The 23,701-nt window shown below is 43.6% G+C and overlaps 2 protein-coding genes across 2 annotated transcripts in view; one reads left to right on the forward strand and one right to left on the reverse strand.

The window, feature by feature from the left end:
* Positions 1 to 227: 227 nt before the first annotated feature.
* On the forward strand, positions 228 to 2,614 carry prr35 (proline rich 35; the record flags this gene model as incomplete). The annotated part of the gene is made up of 2 exons (XM_080788682.1): positions 228 to 1,636; positions 1,804 to 2,614. The coding sequence occupies 2 exons, from the start codon at positions 228 to 230 to the stop codon at positions 2,612 to 2,614; spliced, it is 2,220 nt and encodes a 739-aa protein (XP_080644808.1).
* Positions 2,615 to 4,268: 1,654 nt separating this feature from the next.
* Positions 4,269 to 23,701, reverse strand: part of LOC308333191 (myosin phosphatase Rho interacting protein) — a 68,325-nt gene continuing 48,892 nt past the window's right edge. Inside the window, exons 10-25 of the mRNA XM_080789404.1 lie at positions 22,166 to 22,222; positions 21,962 to 22,030; positions 21,785 to 21,874; positions 19,904 to 20,013; positions 19,702 to 19,740; positions 17,179 to 17,959; positions 16,560 to 16,676; positions 11,835 to 15,566; positions 11,037 to 11,184; positions 10,799 to 10,904; positions 10,320 to 10,479; positions 9,457 to 9,564; positions 8,651 to 8,737; positions 8,181 to 8,343; positions 7,823 to 7,893; positions 4,269 to 5,821 (exon numbers count right to left, since the gene is read on the reverse strand). Coding sequence (XP_080645530.1) covers positions 5,750 to 5,821; positions 7,823 to 7,893; positions 8,181 to 8,343; positions 8,651 to 8,737; positions 9,457 to 9,564; positions 10,320 to 10,479; positions 10,799 to 10,904; positions 11,037 to 11,184; positions 11,835 to 15,566; positions 16,560 to 16,676; positions 17,179 to 17,959; positions 19,702 to 19,740; positions 19,904 to 20,013; positions 21,785 to 21,874; positions 21,962 to 22,030; positions 22,166 to 22,222 — 5,910 coding nt within the window. The 3' untranslated portion in view covers positions 4,269 to 5,749. The remainder of the gene's footprint in view (positions 5,822 to 7,822; positions 7,894 to 8,180; positions 8,344 to 8,650; positions 8,738 to 9,456; positions 9,565 to 10,319; positions 10,480 to 10,798; positions 10,905 to 11,036; positions 11,185 to 11,834; positions 15,567 to 16,559; positions 16,677 to 17,178; positions 17,960 to 19,701; positions 19,741 to 19,903; positions 20,014 to 21,784; positions 21,875 to 21,961; positions 22,031 to 22,165; positions 22,223 to 23,701) is intronic.

Genomic DNA, 23,701 nt, shown 5'->3' on the forward strand with positions numbered 1-23,701 from the left:
GTGTTTTGTATTCCACAGGCCCTTCTCCTTTGGCAGAGAGAGAGGATGTTGCTCATCCAACCAAACTTCATCAAAACCAAAAACCTTCACAACAAATAGAATGCGTCAAATCAAAATCCAACCCAAATTCTAAAAGTTTGTCTAGGAAAATAAATATCGCTTCCATCCAGTAACTCACTCAACCTATTGAACCACCCACACACTACACAGCAGAGTTTATGTCGACCATGTCTAAAGACGACGGTTGTAAGGTGACATCTGCCTGCAAGCACAAGGAACGCAAGCCCAAGAAGCCACACTATATCCCACGGCCATGGGGAAAACCCTACAACTACAAATGCTTCCAGTGTCCCTTCACATGCATGGAGAAGTCCCATCTATACAACCACATGAAGTACAGCCTGTGTAAAAACTCCCTGTCACTGCTCATAGAGTCAGACTGGCCCTACAAGAAGGGAAACATTCTGCACCCAGACCAGCTGCGACCGCTGCAGCAGGCCCATGGCATCCATACACCTGGGAAAGATGAAGCAGAGCTGGCAACAGGGGCAGAGGAGAGACCCAGGCAGCAGCATAGATCCCTGGAGGAGGAAGGAGAGGATAGGGAAAGCCAGGGAGCAGAAGAGGAGGAGGAGGAGGGTGGGCGGGTAGAAGGAGCAGAGGCCGTCGGGCTGACGAGAGAGAGCACCAGCAGTAGCATTAGTAGTCAGACCGACACCAAGAGGAGCAAACGGACAGAATCTGAACTTCTGATGGCCGATATGTACTCCCTCGAGGACCAGCTTTTGAGGGCCCGCTCCATAGAGGTGGAGGCCCAGCTCAAACAATACAAGCTGTCCAAGACCTGCCTGACAGCGCCCGGTCTGCTGTCGGAGCACTGGCGGCTGCTGACCACCAGCCACACAAAAGGCAAGTCTGAAGGCACTCAGTCCAGGGTGGGCAGCTCGATCCCCTGCTACCCTCCACCACCCAACCTGGTGGACTACCAGGATCCCACTGGACTTAACCTGTCGCTCCTCGGGGTGGGCTATCCCATAAGCCCTGGCCTTTTTTCCTATGTGAACTCGGCTATCCCCAATGCAGCCTCCAATGTGACCGCCCACAACTCACAGCTAGCTCAGCTGCCCTTCCTGGCGTCGGCCGCTCAGCTCATGCACCCCGCCTCCAGCACGCATCCTCACACAGACAGAGCCCTCCTCCCTCCCCGCCTGTACTACCCGTTCCTCTGCGAGCACACTTTCGGAACGGCCTCAGGTCAGAATGAGTCCAGCAAAGGGCATAAGGCCTCCACAAATAGCCTGGAGCCCACCCCCCTCCCAGGGTACCAGTCCAAAGTCAACCTGTGGAAAGTGCCTGCCTTGCGGCCGGGGACATCCAGCGTCTCCCCTGCTGGATGGGCCTCACCCCAGAGAGAGTCCCCGGATCATGGCCACAGATTAGGGGACAGGCTACCGGTCACAGCTAAGGAGACCACTAAAGCTGGCTGGGGCATGAAGAGGACAGGGGCCCCGTTAGTGAGCCACGGGGCCCCCATGGAGAAGAAGCCAACCATGGGTTTCACCTTGGACCTCTTAAAGAACATTCACAATGCTTCACCTCTAACTATGGCAACGGACAAGTTTATTCTCCATAGCAGGTAATAAAATTTGTTGAAATTATCATGGTTTTGTTGAACCTGCTCATAATGCATTTTAATAATATTATGGATAATCTTTCTATGTACAATACATTTAGCTTTTTTGCTGTTTGTGTCTTAAAAGGTGCGGTTAACTAAGAGTTTCCAAATGTTGTTGTTCCTTACAGTCTACAGAGTGGTATGACACAGACACGACCTGCAGCCCAATGGTACCATGACCCCCCCACCAGCCCCAACAGGGAGTCTGTCTTCCTCGCTCACTGTGGAAAACCCAACAGTCGTGAGGGAGCCCGAGCAGCAGGTGGCACTTCAGAATCTGTGGCCGCTCTCCTCAATGACCTCTCTAAGGCCCTGCAGGAGTACCAGGAGGCCGAGCACAAGATCTCCCACCTTGAAAAAGAGGACCTCCCGGCTCAAGGCCACCTCTGGGAACACCTCAGCAAGATCCGCAGCGAGCTCTCCCACATCCACCAGGCACTGGAGCAGACAGCCCGCCAGAGCGAAGGACCCCTTGACCTGTCTGTCAAGAAGGATGTGACAGAGACGGTCGTCCCCGGTGACCAGGGCACGAGAGACGACGACAATCTTAAAGACAACGCCACAGAAACGGAAGAGGAGGACGAAGAGGTGGAGGAGGAGAGAGAAGAGGACGACGACGAGAGGAAGGCCTTGAAGGCGTCACTGGAGAGCCGTAAGCAATCGCTGGACATGCTGATCAAGATGAGTCAGGCGGGCATGGCGGTAGTGAATGCAGACGTTTTGTCTCCCGGTGGCTTGAGGCCCAGTCCAGCCGAGGCACTGTGGCCTGGCAGAACAACCAAGTGTGAGGCAGACTCCAGTGTCTTACTTTGTGCTGACGGACGGCCCATGGTGTTCACAGACATTCCCTCATCTGCCAAAACCCCAAAGAGACCTCCCTCCATACAGCGACTGGAAGCCCAGTGTCCTCCAAGCCCCTTGACAGCAACAGACTCCTAAAACCTTGTTCCAATCTGTCTTTAACCGGAACAGAACTGAATCCTGGTTGTCATTCAAATGGTTACACCTATTTCTTTATCTTCGGCATGCCCAACAATTTTCACTGCACCAGAAAAACACCATCAAAATTCTTACTCACATCCTCCTACGGACATTTAGCACCTTATTAGGCAAGAGTGAATGAAGGAAAATATACTGTATATCGCAAAGGAGAATAAATACTAATGCACTAAAAATGGAACATTGATTGTTAGTACAGTAAATTACTGTACTAAAAGTGCAGGGCTGTTAGTACAGCGCTAATATAAAGGAACAATCATTTTTTAAATACAAACTACGCAAGTCCACCAGAGAATACTATTATGAGACAATCCTTTTAAATTATTTGTAAATAGTGTAAATTTTTTGATCAATGTAAAATGATTAAAGGTTATGTTTTATATGAACAATGTCATGTTGGATTGTAAAATTGCCTTTAATGAAAGCTATACACTGCTGTATTACATGCACTGAATTTCTTTGAATAAATCAAGAGACAAAACAACTCTTATTCACCTCTATATTCTACATCAAACTACTATGGTTATAAAAATGAAACATGAGGGGGAAAACCATGGGAACCAAATAATAAAATGTAATTTGTGCTTAATTGTATGCAAACAGGCAGCATAGAAATATTTCTATGCATAACCTTTTAGGACAGTGAGCTATGAACAACATTGGTCATCTAAACATGGTGACCCTGTCACAGACAGCCAGTAAACAAATAGACAAGCACACTCTGCTAGTGGCAAGTACATCGCTGCTCCCCCCCACCCTGACAGAAGGTGAAGCGGCTCCATAAGCCAAGCAGTCAACACCAGGGTCACCTGTCCCTCGTTTCTCTGCTACCACTGTAAAGGTCAAGGCCCCAAGGTGGAACCCTGCATCAGACAGACAGACAGATTATCAGTTTGTCCTTTGGATGAGCAGCCAGCACTGGGGAGGCCTTGACCCTACGCTAGCCCTCTCACCACCCTTATACCAAAGCTAGTACTGTACTGTATGTCCAACAGAACCTGTGTGAATGAATTTTCCGGTCTGTCCTCTTTATCCCTGATGTTTTTCCGTAAACAAAACAAACTAAATCTGCAAAATATTTTCAACATATTAAACACATATTTAAGTATTTTTTTATTGCTACATTTCTAAATCTCCTAAATTACTTAACAGTAAAGTGGATACTATGGGTTGTAGGATTTCAGCCAGTTATTTTGTTTTATCATCTCATATTTGCCACTAAATCGTGTGCGTGTTTGTTACAATCAGTAACTGTGACACATGCTATTAAATTGATATAGGGCCTACCATTAGTTGGAAATTAAAACAGTTAATGAGAAAGTGGTGTTAAACTGTACTTTTACACCCTTAACAATCACAGCATGAAATATGTATTAGCTTCAATGACATAAGCCCACAGCGCCCTCATGTGGACAGTTTCACATGCTGAAATCCTTCTAAATCCTAGAGTAGAGCTCATGTTTTTCGTCCTGTAAATAGTTCTGAATGCAGCAGCTTGGCTTTGTGATGTTACTACCCTACGTATAACACTTCTTGTTAGTATTTTTACATTTTAAATCAGACTAGATTAAATCATTGACAAAAGCTCCCAAAATTCAGAAACACTTCATTTATTGGCGTTATACATTCAAACGAAAATAAAAAATATTCATATATATATTTCATATAGAGCTAATAAGCAAGATACAAGTTTAAAACAAAATACAGAAGTTTTCTGTGTGGCATATATGTACAAGGCGTGATTTGAATACTATACAGTGTGTATCCATATAGCTGCACAGGTGTCAATGGATGTGTATTCTTCACTCAGTTGAGGCACAAAGACTACTGAATTTCAAAGACAAAGATTTCAGTGAGAGGTCAGGGATTGGGCCAAGTGCTTCAGGACAGCCATTTACAGTTAAAAAAAAGGAAATAAAAAGTTTCAGTCTCAACATCTAAACAGTAGGACTTGCAAAGGCAAAGCTTATTAATGTTTTCCACACTAAAGCATAAAGGAGGAATATGAGGCAAATCATTCCAGGAGTTCAAATTACCATACAGTCATGCAAAGCCCTAAATAGTGTCACTTTTAAGATTAAATCCTTAAACACCGATCCCAGAACTACGAGGAAACAGAAATCTATTATATAAGTAATAGAGAGAAAACATCAGTAGCGAGTAAGAGTTTGTACTGTAGTTTGTTCTACCATATTCAACAGAAGCCAAGAAGTTTGTTTGCACTGTAACAAATAGTTGGGTTGAAGTCACCACACCATTGAGACGAAAACAAAATAAAGAAGCGGCTTCCTCAAGTAGTCAAGTGATAAGTGCAACAACCCCCCCCATCCCCTTTACCCATCTCCACACACAGGCACTCAAAATAATGTTAAAAAAAACCTCTCATACGTCATTAAAACAAGCATCACATTTTGTTGAATATCAAATCAAAACTCAAAGATATAGTACAGCAGATGCCCCAACAATCAACGGCAAACCATACTCTTCCACATCCAGTAGTTATGTACAACATAACTGGTGCAACATAAAAATCATTAGATAAAGAAAATATTGTAACCCAAACAATAAAATACAGCAGATAGTCTATGAATTCCTATTGGGAAATATATATTATTTATACTGTGTATTGCTATCTGTTTTGGCATTTTTGGGGATGGAAAAATACAATTAAAATGCTGTTGTTTATCCCTCTCAAAAGGTAACACAGCTGAAGTGTGACAGTTCACCATCATGGACTGGTTACACAAAGTTTATTACTCAAGAAATCTTTTACACAAATTTGATTTAATAATGTAAACACATATGAAGACACTATTTTAGGACCAAAACAACAACTACAATCCTCCATAGGAACAGGATTGAAGCCAGTCTATATTTAGATTTAGTATTTATAGACATTGTAAATTATCCTTTGTGAGTCTCCTCATTGATCATATTCACATGTCAGACAACGGGGGTTACCCAACCTCAGAATATGATGTATGGTCAATGATGATGGCACGACCTTAACCATTTGGCCAGAAAGCAAGGCTAGCAAAGAACAGAGTGTGAAGAAAAACTTCAGATTCCTCAAAATTAAATCTTCCTGGAATCTTTTGCCTCAAAGAGCTTCATGCGTTCCTGCACAGTTAGTCCCTCTTTTAGGCTCTACAGGAGGAAGGAAAGAAAACTTTTAATTTATATTTGACTGACAAGGATTTTCACAGACAAGTGACTTCAGTAGTGTAGTGTACAGTAGGCAAATGTACACTCACTGGAACACATCTCATGTTTACTTCAATAATTGTATGAACCCATCATATACCCGCCATTAAGAAAACAGCAACCGTAGGCCAAAATGAATGTGCACCAAACAACACAAAGTTTCTGTAAATTACAAATAAGGAATACATTCACTGTGCAAAGAAATGTTAATAACACCTAGATTTAACTCTACTCAAGAGGTGCAGGAAAACACAGTAATGTTATAGTCGTGCAAGTTAAACGCAGACAAAATAACAAGAAACAATCACAAGAATGACAAAAACCAAAGACAGCAGTTCACATATACTGTAGTTAATTCACATACTGTACAGGGCACTAATCCATAACAGCTGAACTACTGCATGGTGTCTGTAAGCCCAGGATCTAGTTATTTCCACTGACAAAACGCTGTGGGCAATGGAGCATGTGACTGAATGTTACTATAACCACAGAAAATATGGATGGCTATAAGTAGGAACACACTGCCTCTGAACATTCTGTACAGAAATTCATGTGAACGTGAACAAGGATTCAAAACTAACGAGGTGGGTTTTCATCATGGGGCAGTATGTGAGTTTTGAGGCTAAACCTGCCCATCATCTCTGCTATGACCTTCCAATAAAATGTGAGACTGCGATGTTTTGCCTGACTTGGACACCACTAATAAACTCTTGAAAGTAATGCAAAATAAGTTGGGGCAAAGAAAGGAGGGTTGTGGTGGAAAGGAACTCATGCAATGTGGGGTAGGGCATGCTCACTCTAGGTCATGTTATACCTACAGCATATCTTGGGACAGGGAAGGGAGGGGGGGTCACCCCACAATGGGAGTCAGCTGTCCAATGAAACTTGTTCAGTGACAGACTGCCGGACAAAACAAAAAACAAAAAAACACAGGTGACAATCTTACAATGCATGAACATCACTTTGACTTACAGTACTGCTCTTGCCAACACAGAATCCATATACAGTACATACATACAGTACATACATGTACAATGATAGTGACTTTTACAAAAACACAAAGACAAATTGAAGTTAGGCTCACTCAAGATTGTGTAAATGTCATTGCCGTCAAGTAGGGCTGCAACTAACTGATAAACCCATTCTGACCTGAGATCAGATTCTAAAAATGTCTTCTACATCCTGACAGTTTTCATTCTGACCTGAGATCAGATTCTAAAAATGTCTTCTACATCCTGACAGTTTTCATTCTGACCTGAGATCAGATTCTAAAAAATGTCTTCTATGTCAGTCGCTCTTCGATTTTTCAAAACTAGCAGACCTACAAGCTAGTGGCGCGCTATGAGCTTGTAGATCTGCTAATAGCTAAAGCTTAAACGTTGTAGTTGTCCACCTGTCCAGATTAATCATGCGTTGTTGTTTGTCTGGTGTTGAATCTTGCATTCACACAGCTGGACTGATACACATTATCAGATCGTTTGAATCGCAGGAGAGACGCCGTTGTTTGTTATGAACGTAGTTGATGTTTTGGCTCGTTAAATACATGAGAGGCTGGTGTGATCGGGCGTGCTGCTCTACACCCAGACCAATGGCTCTGTTTGTCTGCGTTTTCTTTTTTCTCTTCCATTTTCGGCAGGATCATTTTGGTGGCCATATTTTCAGTGCATCACTATTGATAATGTTCCCAGACTTAAAATAAGGAATAAAATGCATTTTACAGTCTGGTCACAAATCACCATAGCATAATGGTCATCCAATTACCATTCAAAGTTACATGACATAAATTATTTCAGTGCCAAGACACAGCTCTCTAAAGTTTACTTTTATTCATATAATATTTAATTTATAAATAAGAAATCCTCAAATAGTTGTGACCTTTGTTTTGAACAGCAATTTTGGAAGGAATTATTTAAATTCTAATAAATGGTTCTACCAGTCTCTTACCTTTGATCTATCACCTCGTGACATTGACCGTTTTTTCAGGAAGTCTGGATTGCTTTTTGATTTCATGATGTCTAAAAAAAACAAGAAACAAGAAAAAGAACATAACCAACTTGATTCATTGGTGAAATGACAGTAGCTTAATGTAGTAGAATACAACTACAGTGCCAGAATGGAATACAGACAGAAGCTGTTCTTTCGATATTTTTTATAAATATTAAATAAAGTTTATAAGTTGTAAATACTGCAGAACAATGCAAATGGCTCTTCACATTAACACTATTTTGCTTTTCAAAACCATTAAATCCAAAACGCAAGTTCCTATGCCAAGACCACCAAATGATATCCATGTTCTACTGACCATATCCAGGAGTTCCAGCTCCATCTACTGTCCTCTCTCCCAGTTCCTCCGTAGCAACGAGGAGCTTTTCCTTCAGTTTGCTGATGTCACAGTCAGCCTTTGCTTTCACTATGCTGAGTTCTGTGTAGATGCCTTTATATCTGTCTGTGGCATATTTCTTATCCTGGAAAAGGGTCAACATTAAACACCAGGTCTGTTAATAAGAGAACTTGAATGGATCTTTTTTTTTTTGTTAAACCATTTGACCTGAGACCCTTAAAAACATTCACTTTGAAAGAATATATACAGTATTCAAAGATTTGCGCCACTTTTTTACGATTTCTCAAAAATAGCAGACCTACAAGCTCGTAGTGCGCCACTCGGTGGCGCGCTATGAGCTTGTAGATTGCTATTTTTCAATAGCTAAATTATAACAATGTTTAAAACACCAAAAGGGGTTCCCGCCAAAAATCACAATAGATTTGTCATACCCTTAAAGCAGACTGTAGCTCATCTTTCAGTGAGTGGATTTCTTGTTTAAGGTATTGGATCTCTGACTCCTTGATTCGTAGTAACACCTAACATGAAGGAGATCAACAGATTACAGACCACAAAAGAAAACTAGATGTTAATATTATTATTTGTATACAGACAAGCTACAAAGTGTTTTTTTTAAATAACATACAGGTTACAACAAATCATCAATTAAGTAAAAGCTGTATGACAGAAGTGAGTGAGAACACTGGGTTTTTCCTGCCTGAGAGCTATTTCATTGTCTTTCCACACGTAATACGCTAAACCCACGATTTCCTTTATGTGTTTAATTCGCCGTTGTTAGATAATTATTATGGAAATCCGTCCTTGTCGCGGACATCGTGACGCGTTATGATGACATAACCAGAAATCAAACTATAACTCGCTTGCAAGGGCTTCTGGGAAACTGAATCCAATGCATAGTGAACGAGGGGGTATGGACAATCTTGGCTCGCTTTGCTCTTTGTCTGTGAGGCGGATCGCGGAGTGGCTTTTTTATCGGCTCAATAACAAATCGTGGGACTATTTTCAGGGGGATTTTCATGGATCAAAGGTGCAAATACTTTGGCGTATGCTCCAAAGGTAATTAAACAATCCCGGCAGTCACGGTATCTTGTCAATTATAATATAACACGTGGAATGTGTTAACTCAGAGATACAGACTTGTTATGGTCATCTTATTTTAGTGTGTCAAAACCCTGGCAGCAGCATTTTGTATCAGTTTTACAGTATATGCAGTATTGGTGCATGTGTGTTTGTTTACCTCCAGTTCGTACAGATCCTTGCCCTGGGTGAGTGGTGACAGAGCTGTTTCACCACTAAAGCAGGAGCGCATACGAGTGATCTCTACCGTCAGCCTGTTATTCAATTCCTGTAGGCAAAAGAGAAAGATAGTCCACTTTGTGTCTATAGGAAGGATTGTGAATGTGTGTGTGTTTGTGGCCATGCGAGATTGTGTCTTTGTACTTTTATTCTTGCAGCAAGTATAAAGGTCCTTCAAAGTCAGGCCATTTTGTTAGTTGTCACATTTGATTTTAGGATTAACATTAACTTTAATATGACGGTCAGGCATGCAGTAGGTGTGCGGTGAAGGTAGAGTTTAATTTAGAGGTGAGTAAATTTATGTAGATCACATGTTTGAGTGGCGAGTGGATGTGTGTTTGCAAGCCGATCTCACCCAAACACAGTGAAATAACACGGATTGAATTCCGTACATACACTAGAAAACTACCAAATCTGTACATATTACACTGAACTCCACATAGACTCAAGCGAACTGAGCAACGAGAGCCACCACCAAGTGAGCTAAAGCGAGCGAGTTGCTGTGGCGAACGTTGTGAAGTTCGATTGAGCCGACTCAGCCCCGTCCGAGTTGCAACCTGCACAGAATGGTAAATAATGTTGTGGGAGTGCACTTGCCCCAACTGAGATAATGGGGTGAAAGCCACGCCTCCGTCGCAGTCAAAACACTACTAGTGTAATATGTACAGATTTTGGGGTTTGTATTATGTACGGAATTGCCAATCTGTGTTATTTCACCGTGTTTGGGTGAGATCGGGCTCGTGTTTGAGTGGCGAGTGGATGTGTGTGTTTGAGTGGTGAGTGGATGCGTAATTGCGTATAAACCTGATTGTGTGCATTAAGCTCCTGGTTCTCTCTCTGACACTGCCTGAGGGCCTGCCTCTCCGCCTCCAGAGCCTGGGCCAGGTGGGCGTTTTCCAAACACTTCTGAGAGTACTGCTCTGACAGAACCTCCAGCTCCCTCTGAATGGACTGCAACTCCTCCCTAAGAGGGTTCCACAGACACATTTGAATTTAACTTCTTGTATGTGGACAATACGATTCTTTAGAATATAGACAAATCCACAGAGGGTTGCCTGGGTGCGGCCATTACTGAGGTGTACCATTAAGCACAGCAGCACTGATTAGCCACACCTGGCCTACGAAGTACCTGCTCCATGGATTACACCTCAGTAATGGCCGCGCCCAGGGCACCCCTCTGTGGATTTGTCTATAGTTAAACTGCTAAATGTGTCGTGTAATAATACAGTAGGTACAATATATGATCTAGTTCAGTAAAGCACCATTCTTGTTAGACGACATACTCATATTGTAAGCGAAGCTCATCAATGTCAGAGTTCAGTCCACATAGCTGGGAGCGATGGGTCTTCTCAAGTTCTTCCTTATGTGCATTCTTCATAGCTTCAATAGCTGAAACACAGATAAACATTAGCCACAGTTAAAAGCCATATGAACAAAACATTAAGCTGTTAGCTTCTGGGTAGACTTATAGTGTATGATTTTGAATTAAACATGTTAAAATGGCAGTATTATTTTATATACCAGCAATAGTGGCAGCAGTTTCCTCAGCCAAGAGTCGTTCTCGTTCCTCCATGAGTTTACAGACCTCCCTTTGATGCTGCCTCTGAAGATCATCTACCACTTTGTGGTGAGTTTCCTCCATTGCCGCAAAGCCTCGTTCACATGTGGCCTAGAGGACGAAGGATTAACATGACTGCCCAAATCCTAAATATTCCGTTATCAATCACCTGTGTTGTAATGTGTGACTAATAATGAGCCGGTCAGCGCAGTTTGTGTCCAGAGCATTCTAGGCTACATGATGCTGATTAAATTTTATGATTAAATACGAAGTTGCAAGCAGCCATGCAAGCCTTTAGTGATTACAAAGCCAAGCTACTGTAGGTTAGCAAAAGAGTGAGTTAAGGCAGTGAATCAAAATCCCTGAGAATCTGACTTTAGTGATTGATAGGCCATGGTACTACTACTACTACTCTACAGACTACTGCTGCCTGATAGGCCATGGTACTACTACTACACTACAGACAGTGATACATGCAAATGAAAAATACTTTTACTCATTAGGAAGAACTCAATTACATACTGCAGCATGCATTTTATTTTTCTTCTGATATTTTGAGATATTTAAAATAAAACATGTAATGAGAAATACTTTTCTCATCAAGTTACATGGCATTGTTCCCAATTACAATCCATCCTTGAATATTAGTTAACATTCTACTAAATTGTTTATTTGAATTACAGCTGCAGATGCTTTTACCTATCTATAACTAATCACAGAGAAATAACTATTTTCTAAAGTAATAAAAAAAGAGCAAAAACCTTAAGACTTTCAAAGTCTCTCTGGTATTTTTCTTTCAGTCTCGCCACATCTTCATCCAGGTGCTTGTTCTCTAGTTCATCTCTCATGTTGGTCAGCTGGGTCTCCAATTCCTGGATCCTGTCCTTCAGAACTGCCATGGGGTCCACATCTGACCTGTTCCACGGCTCCTCCACTTTCTCCTGTTCACCCTCCTCCATTGGCCAAATCGGTTGTGCAGCCTTTTCAGCCTTGGGATCTTCAGGTCTGTCCACGGCCTGTTCTCTTTCTTTGATGCAGTGAATGGTGTCCATGTAATGGGTGTGCAATTTTTGAATCTCCTCCTTGTGGAGAAGCTGGAGCTCACAGATCCTTTCCTGGAACTGCTCCTCGAGTCGCCTAACGTGGCACTCATGACGCTCCTCTGTGGTGTCCATGTCCGCCAGTAACACCTCCATCTTTCTTTGGTTGTCAGAGGTCGTCTCCATCAGGGCAAGCACCGTGGAGTCACGGTCCTGCTCTACTCGATTCAGCTCTTCTCTGTGCCTCTTTCTTAAGGCTTCAGTTTCCTTCTGGAAACTTTCCTCCAGGTGGACCAGTTGCTCCTGCTGCTGGGAGAGCTGGACAACACGTTGGCTGATCTCACTCTTCAGGGATTGGTTCTCATTCTGGAGAGTGGCCACCGTTTCGTCAAAGCTGAGGCGCTCATCCTGCAAAGAGGCTTCATAGTTCTCTTGAATGGCACTGACACTGCGGGCGTGCTCCTGGACAAGAGCAACCATGTTCTGACCTGCCTGTTGACACCGACTCAAGTCTTGCTCATGGATGGCTCGTAGCCTACAGGCAATATAAGCCACTTGGGCCTGGATAAGGGCCTCACGCAGACAAAGAGAGCTACTTGTGGTATTGTGGCCTGCAATAGAACGGATCATGTGGGCCAGTCCAGGTTGGTTACCACCACATTCTATTTCTTGGGCAAATCTATGGAGGATTGCTGCCTGTCTCTGAAGCTCAGCGGCCAGGTTCTCTTTCCCAGTTTGCAAAAACTCAATGGAATCAACACTACAAGATGGCACACCTCCAGCTAAGTGTCTATCTAGGATTTCCTCAACCAGATCTCTGGCTCCTTCCATTTCAATTTGCTCCATATAAGGGGCAAGATCAGGAGGGTGAGTATCCATTAAACTCAGATTTTGGTTATTTCTGACCTCTCTAATTACGTTTTCAAAATCAGGCCGGTGGAAAGCTTCAAAAATGTCTTTCAATGCTTGGTCCCTTTGTTGTAGATTATGATGGGCTTTGGCCAGTTCCTTTTTTAGTGTTCCCAATTTCTCCTCATAGAAGTGTTTCAGGTCTTGAATAGAGTAGGCTAGTTCAGCCTTAACAAAGGTATTAAAGATGACCTTGTCTTCAGCCAAAACTTTGTCATCTCTCTGTTGAGCAGCATTTGGACTTTCTACCTGCAATATTTCACACTGTGTCTCTGCCTGCTCCACTTCCTTCCAGAAAGCGCTCTCTAACATTAACTTCCTGGTCAACACATCAGCATAAGCTATAGCCAAACAATCTCCATCACTTTGCTTGATGATCTCAACCTCTTTACATATCTCTCCAAGACCTTGTAGGAGGTCAGACATTGGATTCTGTATCAACAAAGCCATTTTGTTCAAAACTATTGCCTCAAATGACAATGTTTTGGCAAAGGCACGAGCTGCTTCTTCATCCAAGACCTTGGTATTGAGAGTGTCTTGGGTGTGGTCTTGAACATCCCCTGGCGAGTGCTTCTCCAAAGTCTTTTCTCCTTGCCTAATGTACAGTGTTGCGTTGACCAACTCATTTTCTATTTCTGACAGGGACTGAAGCTGCGAATCAGTGTTCTCATGATCACGGCCACTGAGAATAGCCCATACTTTCTTGCGACTTGTCTCTACACACATTAGTGCCTTGGCATAATGGTTATTAGCAGTAACAATGTGACATTCGCTATTACAACTTTGTACCTTCTGTTGCTCAGGACTATTATCTGATTCCTGATGATCTGGCATATTCAGGGCATCCGGTTCAACAGAATTTTGCTCTTCTAGTTTTTGAGTGAGGGTTCTTAGCTTTTCCTCAGTGGCCAGCAATTTAGTCTCTAGGGCATTTATAATGGAAACAAACTTCTCTGGGTCACTATTGTACTGGAATGTGACATCAGTGGAACCGGTCCAATCTAATGCCTTAAAGTCTTGGCTAACCCCTTGAGTTGTATCCATAGCAGCACTGTCCATTTGACTGGTGTCCATGTCCTCTAATGTCATGTATTTTTGGCACTGAATACTGGAAAAACGTATCCGAGGTCTCTTAGCTAGGTTCCTCTCTGAGGAAGTCTTGGATGAAGTGTCAAAGGAGACTGTCAGTTCTGTTGACATAGAGGCTGCAGTTTGAGGACTTCCCATAGGTATGTCCTGAGCATGCTCTTTCTGCTCTCGCTGTCGCTCCATGCGGAGGTCAGCATAGCCAAGCTGCAGGGCATTGAGGTGCTGCTCTAGCTCTGCTATACGGTCCTCTGCAACCACAAGCTTGTCTTGCAGATCCTTTTCGGCACTGCAAGGTTCAGCCTGACTCATCTGACAGAGAAGCTCCTCCTTGGCCTGCAGCTTCTGTTCCGTCTCCTCTAGGCTGTTGCCAAGGGCTTCCATCTTAATGAGGACCTCTTTCAAGTCCTGCTCCTTGCGTTCTACCAGCCTCTCATACATGTCTTTAGTTTGGTGGATCTCTTCTTCTTTTTCCCTGAGGAACAGGCTTATCTTCTGGAACTCTTCGGAGGCCCTCTCATAAGAGTTCTCCAGAGTGTTGTAATTGGTCTCTTCTGTTTTCAGATGGCCACGTAGCTTATTGACCTCACGGTCCGCTTCTGCAATCTGGTTCAGAAGCTCCTGACAACGGCAGGTGAGATAACCTTTCTCTTCCTCCAGCCTGCGAACATTTTCCCTCAGTGTTTCTGCCATATTGTTCTTCTGGGTGAGCTCCTGCTGCAGACTCAGCACCTCCTCCCTGTCCTCCACTGCTGCTGATGCCCGCCTTCCCCCCAACAGAGCTCCAACTTCCTGCTCTGCCTCCAGCAGCTTATCCTCAGTCTCCGAACGCATGGCTTCAGCCTCAGCCAATCTCCGCAGCAGGCTCTGCTTCTCTCTCTCGTGACTCTCCTGCGTGCATCGCTGCTCCCCCCTCAGACGCTCTTCCTTCAGTGCATGACCCTCCTCTGTGGCACTTAGGTGGGCTGTCACCTCCTGCAGTCTCTCCTGGAGTCTCTGCACCTCCCTGAGGTGGTCACGCTGCAAGGCCTGCTGATGCTCCAAGTGCCTGAGGGCCTGGCTCCTTTCCAAGAGAGTCGCTTCCACTTCACGGAGCCTGTCCTCGCTGTCCTTCAGCTGGGCTCGCAGGGTGGCCTCGCTGCGTCCCCAGTCCTCTTCCTGCTCCCTGGAGCGCTCTTGCTCTAACTTGAGCTCGTTGCGCATGCGGGCCACAGCCTGTTCGCTAGCAAGGATCTCAGCCATCGCAGAGGCCAACTTTGCCTGCAGGGCCTGGATATCGTCCTCGTGGCGGTTTACGGCATCCTGGGCTTCGGAGTAGGACTTCCTTAGTGTTTGAACTTGCTGATGAGTGAAGTCCTGCTTGTGCTTCTGGGTCTCCAGCTCACCCTGAAGATCTTGGTTAAGCTTGTGCAGGCGTTGCCATGGCACTCTGTGTGGCGAGGCGGGGGTTGTGGCACTCTTTAAGAGATTGACAGTTTTTTCGTTAGTGACATCACCTTACATTGTCACGTATGGAGAGCCACATCTCAGGGGCGACCATGGAGAACGTAGGATTTCTCCAGCCTCTCCATGAAAAAATTTACACCATTTGTTAAGATACTGAAAGCCTTTTATTTCTCCCCAAGCGTTCCACTGTGCTTTTTCAGGGGTTATGTGAAGGTGAAGAGGTTGAATAACAAAACAGGGTGGAACACAGAAAACTTAGAAGTGGGTGGGTAGAAGTAATATGGAAAAGTAAACACTGAAGGTGAACAGATGAAGGGTGCTCACATCAATACTGTACCATCACTTACTTCTTGCGTCCCACCCCAAATGGTGAATGTGATGTTACCCAACGAAAAATACTGTTCCTGCACTATACAATGTGATTTCACTTTAGAAAGAAAACATGCGTGATGTAAAGTCATTAGAGAAACCATGCATCACCCACATACACATGCACAAAACAAGCTTGAGAAGGGACAGACAACCATTGGTGACAGGAAAAAGCACAGCGCAAGGCTTCCTGGCCAAGTATCTTACCTTGAGCATATCAATCCAAACCAATTATTCCCCCACGAGATGTGAAACTCCACAAAAAAGTTAGTGAAAATTCATGCTACAGTAAGAACACCACATCCATGCATCCATCCATTTTAGAGATAAGCCCAACACCTGTTAGTAGAATTTAACCCTTTCTTATACACAATCATACAATGGTGTCACGTCACATGGTGAAAACAGCTGATCAACAAGCTCAAGTAAGCTTTAGACCTGCTATTCCCACCATTTTTAAAAAATGACATCCAAATTAGGGACACCAGGGTTAAAGTTAATATTAACAATAGCCACACACAAATCTTATTTCAAACAAATTTCCTATAAAGTATGTACTGTATACATTGTATTGAACTTGTAGAAACAAAAAACATGTAATTGAACCAATCCTCTCCTGCTTGATGAAAGAGGTACCTGTAGAACATAGCCCTCTCTGGCACTTCGTTCTCTCCCTCGAGCATCCTGTAGTTGCTCCTGCAGACGGTTGTTCTGTTCCTGCAGTTGATCCAGCTCCTTCTGCTTCTGTCCCAACTAATCAGTGTGGAGAGACACACACACACTTTCAGTTTTGTTGTACAGTACTGGAAGCATGGCAAAGTGAAGGTAGTGAAATAGCAGACACAGTGCAGCGTCTATATATTCAATACATGAAGTCACACATACATCTGCATGCATATACTATGTGACTGAGCCACCAGGTCAGGGCTACCTGAACTGAGCTGCCTGCATGGATATTTGCCTTACTTCATCAGTCTCATCCTAATACAACGGATAATCAATGGGCTAATCAATACCTTTGACGACAAAACTGCACCCTATACGTGAGACATAGTCAGATATCTACAGTAATTCTGTATATAACGTCTCTTGGCGTGTGTTGTGATTTAACGATGATACAGTGTATGACTCTTTATTTTCTGACAAAAAATATACAGCCTCATTACAATAGTTTTGCAATCTCTTCACAGTTCAGTATTTAAAACTAAAATGGCACCAAACAAACAACATTCCCTGAACCATCTAGGAAACCTACCTCTTTGTCTAGCAGAGCCGCTAGCTCGTGTGCAGGTAGTCTGTCAGAGTTGGAGTTTCCTACAGGTGAGGAGATGGGCACCTGCTTCTCCTCCCTTAGCGGAGTTGTCTCCACCTGATGCCAGCGCTGCTCAATCTCTACATGGACATCTGAGCTTCTGTCAACCCTCTGCCCACAGCCGTCTCCACTGGGCTCATGGCTTGGGTGGTCCACCTCCATCTTACCTTGATCTTGGGGCTCAGGTATCCGTGAATGAACCCCTACCGTGCTGTTTAGCACGCTAGTCATTGTGACTGTGACTGTGTTTGGCGTGTGAGCGACGCTGGGCGGGGTATGCTGAAGCACGTGCTCCCCCGGAGCTGCAGTGTGAGGCAGCGCGGGAGCCGAGACAGAAGAAGAGGTCTGGGGAGAAGAAGAGGCGTTTGAGTTTGAGACAGGCGAGGATGCTGGGGAAGAAGTGGAGGACGAGGAGGAAGAAGAGGTGGTTGTTGTTGCCGAGGACGTGGAGCTGAGGTCCACTGTGTCCGCTCTGACCATCTTGGGCTTCTCAATCTGTCCCTCTTTGAACTCAGACCAGTCGTAGGTTTTGGAGCGGCCATCTCGTCTGCGCTCGCGGACCCGACTTTTGCGTGGCTCAGAAGCAGGGACAGAGGCATTGATCCCAGGTGGCTGTGTGTGGATGTCTACTCTGGGAGATTCAGGACTGGGACTGGTCTCAGGGGAGGGCTGCAGACATGGCTCCAACACCACCCGACCTGTGGCCTTTTCCTCTGGGAGTGATCTGAAGGCAGCGAGAGTAAGAATTAGTAACGGAAAAACCTGATTGCATGGTTCGAGGGTGGCAAATAATTGGCCAATGATAAAGCAACATTTCCAAGAACTCAAGCTACTCACAATACCTTGGTGGTCAACAGGCATACATCAGCGCACACATTTTTAGCAGTGCGGCATCCCTGAAGTGCATTTTAATGAGCAATTATATGATTTTGCATCATATCAAAACACTAAAACCGTCATTAGTTCAGCCAATTGCACGTCTGGATCAAAGCAGCTTCTGCCTTCCACTTAAGTCCCGTTATGCTCGGCTATGTGTCAGTTCCTGCACGAAAAAGGGCCGATCTACAAGCTCACAACGTGTCGCAGTGTGACACGCTGTGAGCTTGTAGACCGGCTATTTTCAGTGCACGACACCAGCATGCAACAAAGTATAAATCAAGTCTTAGTGTCCACATATGTAATGTGACTCGTGAGACTTAAGCAGCCTGTTGGCTCTCCTGCAGTTGCCAGGCTGTGGGTTCCGTGTCCATTCCCGTTTACACAGTAGCCATATGGGGGGAATGTGTTTGCAGTCATTTGGACACTGCAGGTTGGCACTTTTACTGTTGCGGAGCTAAAAACGAAGCCTGACTGAACAATCTATTTCCATCGTGTTGTGTGGAGGTGGCAGAGTAAAAGGAGGAGCTAAGGAGAGGGGGCACAACCCCAGAATAAGGACGAGGTATCTGTTGGGCGTCTGTGAGGAAATGCCAAAAATATCACACATTCCCCCTGGAGGGAACAGACTCTGGCACGGCAAGGTGTGTGACTCATTGGTTTGTGAAGCGCAAAGCATGTATAGGATACCTTACTGCCTTACAAAAACAAAGAGCAGTAATTACCATAGCAGAGTAGTGAAAAGAACAGAAAATGACGATGGCCTCTTGCCCTGCTGCATATACTGAGCACAGTATACTCCGTACATTTGATAGCGTATCATTGTTTTAGTATTGAATGATCAAATACTTGTTATGACCCTTGATATTTAAAATAGTAGTTACTGCTTTTTGTAGGGCAGGACATAAATATGATGTTGAATTTCTGTTTAAGACAAGACTCAACAATGTACATCACAAAAAACAGTGAGGTAAGATAGGAATACTTCTGTTGCTGTGGAGCATAGAGCTGTAACAAAATACTTCCCCAGCTGTTAACTTCCTACTCCCTTAGTGACAGCTGTGATTGTTCCCAAACCTGACTATAATGTTCATTATTAAAGACATAGGCTAACGTTGAGAGATTAGGAATGTTGAGGGTTTGAGTAATCTATTTGAGAGATTCCATCTATACTTATTTTTTGAACCTTAATTAAACCTATATATAGGTTTAATGTTTGTGTTTAGTTCAATTTTTATTTGTTGAGACTTGTATTGTATTCTTCTGCTATCTTCTGTGCTGCCATTGTAATCATTGTAAGAAATGATACGCTGTTGTTAATTGCCACGTTACTGTCGGGAATCAATAATATCAATTAGTATGGATTGAGTTCCTGGCAGCTTGGTGGATGATCCTACAGTTGACTGATAGGGCAGCGGTGTGTGGGGCCGTCAAGTCTCTGCGGCTTGGCGACTGACAGCAAGACATTACTCAACAATCACATGACACGGGCTGGGACGACAAACACGCCAGGACAGACATTACTGAGGCATTACATCACTGTTTGGGAGGGGGGGGTGTTTATATATTCAACACACAAGCAACTCCAACCTGGGCTTCAGAACGGACAGTTTCAGAGAGATGTTTTTCCTGGAATTGAGGTTGGTTGAGGCAGGGAAGAGAGAAAAGTGGGAGAGAGAGAGCAGAGAGGAGGGTGAAGAAGAGAGAGATTAATGAGAAAAAAGCAAAAGAAACAGCTGTCATGTTTTCCAATGGTGAAGTTTCAATCTGTAAGCCACCCTCGGAGGCTTACCGGGTGACATCGGGGGCAATGGTGGGCCTCACATTCTTCATGATGGCCTGAATCCAGTTGCGACGGATTCCCGAGGTCATGGCCGACAGTGTCCACGACCCCTCCTTGCTCTGCAGGGATGACAACAGGGTGTCAAAAGCATTAGTCTGTTTTTGTACCTCCACATTGTTCAGGGGATTTGTGCCACAATATAACTGGTACAGTCATATTGGGTGATTATGGAATAAATAACTACATATTGGAGTTGGACTGAGTGTGATTAAAACCAAATATGCATTTCAAGAACTCTTACAGTGATTTCATCAACAGTATTGAAGTTCACAGCTTTTCCATGAACAGTGAAATGAGGTTGTGCTTTCTGATCACCAAGCGTTTATGCAGCTTTTCCCCCACTTTTGTTTCCTTTGCTGATACTTGCTTGCAAGATGTCAGAATGTTTAAAATTCATGGCGAGGTTAACTACAGTACAGTATAATATGGATTTCACAAACGGAGGTGCCTGGAAGCTTCTCCGGAACCAGAGGTGTCTGGAATGGTCTCTGGAACCATGTGTACTACTGCTGGCCTAAATTCAAATCCTGCAGGGATTCCCTGTCCTGTGATTCGCCTACCCAGTCTGCATCTGTCTTAATAAAAAAAGGAAAAACAGGAACTGTGTCCCATTTAGTTTATGCAGATTACAATGTGTTTTTGGTTCTGTGCTGATCCTAAATCTAACCCCCATCCAGTCTGGACGTAACGGGGAATAGTTATAAATACTGGAGTTATTAATTTCATGTCACTAAACCCAAGTTGATCCCTTCTGCTACTCTATTTTTTGCCATACCCCAGAAACCATCCATGCCTTTTATCGATCATCATCATCATTTTTCTAACGCGGTCGAGATCATGGATTTCACAATGCCACGCCAGACTTCGTCCTTCGTTGCCATCCCCAGTTCCTGCCTACTGATGCATGACATTAGGGAACGACCTCTGGTCTGCTTTGAGGCAGGATTCCAGAGAAGAAGGGAAGATATATATACAATATAAGATATTTTGGGATTGGGAGTGTAACCCGTGACACGCTGTCAGGTGGCATTCCCAGCCTACTGTAGGTGTCCAGACGGCTACGTCAGCCGTCCGGACCAGCATGTCTTTTAGCAAAGTGATGAAATGTTTGACTCGTTGATGCTACTGTATGAGCATCCTTCTGATTCTTACTGTGAACCCATAAATAAGGACACCGGAGAAGTGCATAGCTAGCTGTCAGTGTGTAAAGCCTTAAAGCCCATACATATTTTGTTTTTCCAAAACAAGAGGGGGAGTTTAGCAAAGTGAACGCAGTTGCACAGCAGGTTTTTTTTCTCAATGCGGAAGGTTAGGTCATGTTGTCATGTTGTCATGTTATGTTGCTTATGATTAAGTGAAACGTGTTTTGAGAGGGATATTCGAGGGTGGCAACTCTTGGGCAGATTTAGACCCCATGATGTCAGTCTGTCAGAGGGATGACAGGTCAAGTGACATCCTTCAGAGACAAAGAATTGTTTTAAAAAGAGAAATGGCAAAACCTGATACCCACAGTCGTAGTGTACAGTATGCTGTCTCTGGGCCGTTTATAGACTGGCAGGTCACAGCACAGCGACGCAGTGATACCTACACGTTTTACCTTAACCACTTGTACCCTATATACTACGACGTGAATCCTATACCGTATACACTACGTCCCCTTCAGGGTCTATACTAAGTCTGCTCCTTTTTTCTCTCTACACGCCGATCTACAAGTTCACGGCTATTTTAGCTGAATGTTCTCCCCTAGAATAGGGGTTCATGTGGTTAAGCATCTTCACCAGTGATTGATGGTATGGGATTATGTGGTGATATTCTGAAAACAACACTCACCAGGATCTGGAAGCCATAGTACCTCTGGACGGGATACTCCGTGACATCGTAACATGTCGACAGGTCGATCTCACCATCCAAGTCTGCAGCCTGGTGGGCACAGAATAGGACAATGGGATTAACACAATTGAGGCCATAGTTAAGGAACAGTAGGTGAAGGACGTTAAACAGACGTACCTCTTCAGCTATGCAGTCCTTGTAGTACCTCAGACTCTGGTCTGTAAGAACGAACCAGTGTTTCTTCCACTGAGGAAACGACAACGTTATTAGTTGGATTCTAGCAGTCCTCCAGTCAAATGACATCAAGACTGAGGTTTATAGAGTTCTATACAGGGAAAGTGAAGTGATTTTTTTTGTTAGTTTGTTCAAGTGATCAATTACCATGCCGTCTTCGTAAAGTTTGGCCATCCATCCTTTCTTGAAGTTAAGCAGATCAGGCTAGAGGGAAGACAAGTCAGGATGATGATCAGTACTGATGATGACAGGTGTTAGCCTAAAGGACATAATATTCATAAGGAGATATATCACAATATCTCAATTATATTTAAAGGACCACTTTTCAACCTATTTTCATATAAATAGGTCCTTACTAATAATGATGATAAAAATGATAAGAAATTGTGTCTCAAGGGGAGCTGTGGGCAGTTCAGAAACCCGCCCACCAGTGACATCATCAATGGGGAATCAAAGCTAATAGAAGTTGCAATGCAAAAATGAAAGCCACCTTTCTCACGATAATAAAAATCTATATTAAAAAAAGAAATCTGCCTAACGATGTCACTGGTGGACTGCCCACAGCCCTCCTATGAGACAGACTGAGTTGAAAAAAAATGGTGCCATTTTATCATGATTATTAGTGAGGACCTATTACATGAAGATAGTTTGAAAAGTGGTGAAGTGGTCCTTTAAATACAAATATTAAGTAAATAAACATACAAAACATACAAAACTTCACAATGTTTCAAAACCCCAAATTGGGATCAATAATGTCATTTTGTTTGTGAATATTTTGTTTTAAAGACAGCATTTTTTCACTGGTTTAACTTTACACCTGGCTCTAGAATAATATAAAGAAATAAAATACGGTAAAAGAAAACCCTGTCTCTCTATCGTCGCTGTCTGCCCGACAGCAACGATAGAGACAGGTTTTTCTTTTCATAAATTATGTCCATAGATTACGCTTGGTTGTATTACAGTAGCGAAAATGGCCAATCTACAATGTGGCACGATGCATTGTTGTGAAATCATAGATCTGCATATTTATCTTGACCAAAATAGGGACACCAAATTTAAAGTGGTTACTGGTTAAGATGGTCTGTGGTTTTTATTTGCATTTAACCAATGAAAAGTATAAGAAGGGCTTGTAACTAAATAACTATTAACTACATTGGATCCATTGCAGCACAGGTACATTTTTACACATTTACTGAAAATGTTTGTGTAGGATTTTGCAGCACACATTTTAGCAAACATCAGTCCACTGATGTGGTCACCATCCATCACTTTAGTCTTTCATAGCAACGATATGCACTGGTCTCTCTCATAGCAACGATATGCACTGGTCTCTCATAGCAACGATATGCACTGGTCTCTCATAGCAACGATATGCACTGGTCTCTCTCATAGCAACGATATGCACTGGTCTCTCTCATAGCAACGATATGCACTGGTCTCTCTCATAGCAACGATATGCACTGGTCTCTCTCATAGCAACAATATGCACTGGTCTCTCTCATAGCAACGGTCTTTCATAGCAACAATATGCACTAGTCTCTCATAGCAACGATATGCACTGGTCTCTCTCATAGCAACGGTCTTTCATAGCAACAATATGCACTGGTCTCTCATAGCAACAATATGCACTGGTCTCTCATAGCAACGATATGCACTGGTCTCTCATAGCAACGATATGCACTG

This window comes from Protomyctophum bolini, assembly GCF_963924005.1.
Source record: "Protomyctophum bolini genome assembly, chromosome: 18".
NCBI classification, from domain to species: Eukaryota; Metazoa; Chordata; class Actinopteri; order Myctophiformes; family Myctophidae; genus Protomyctophum; species Protomyctophum bolini.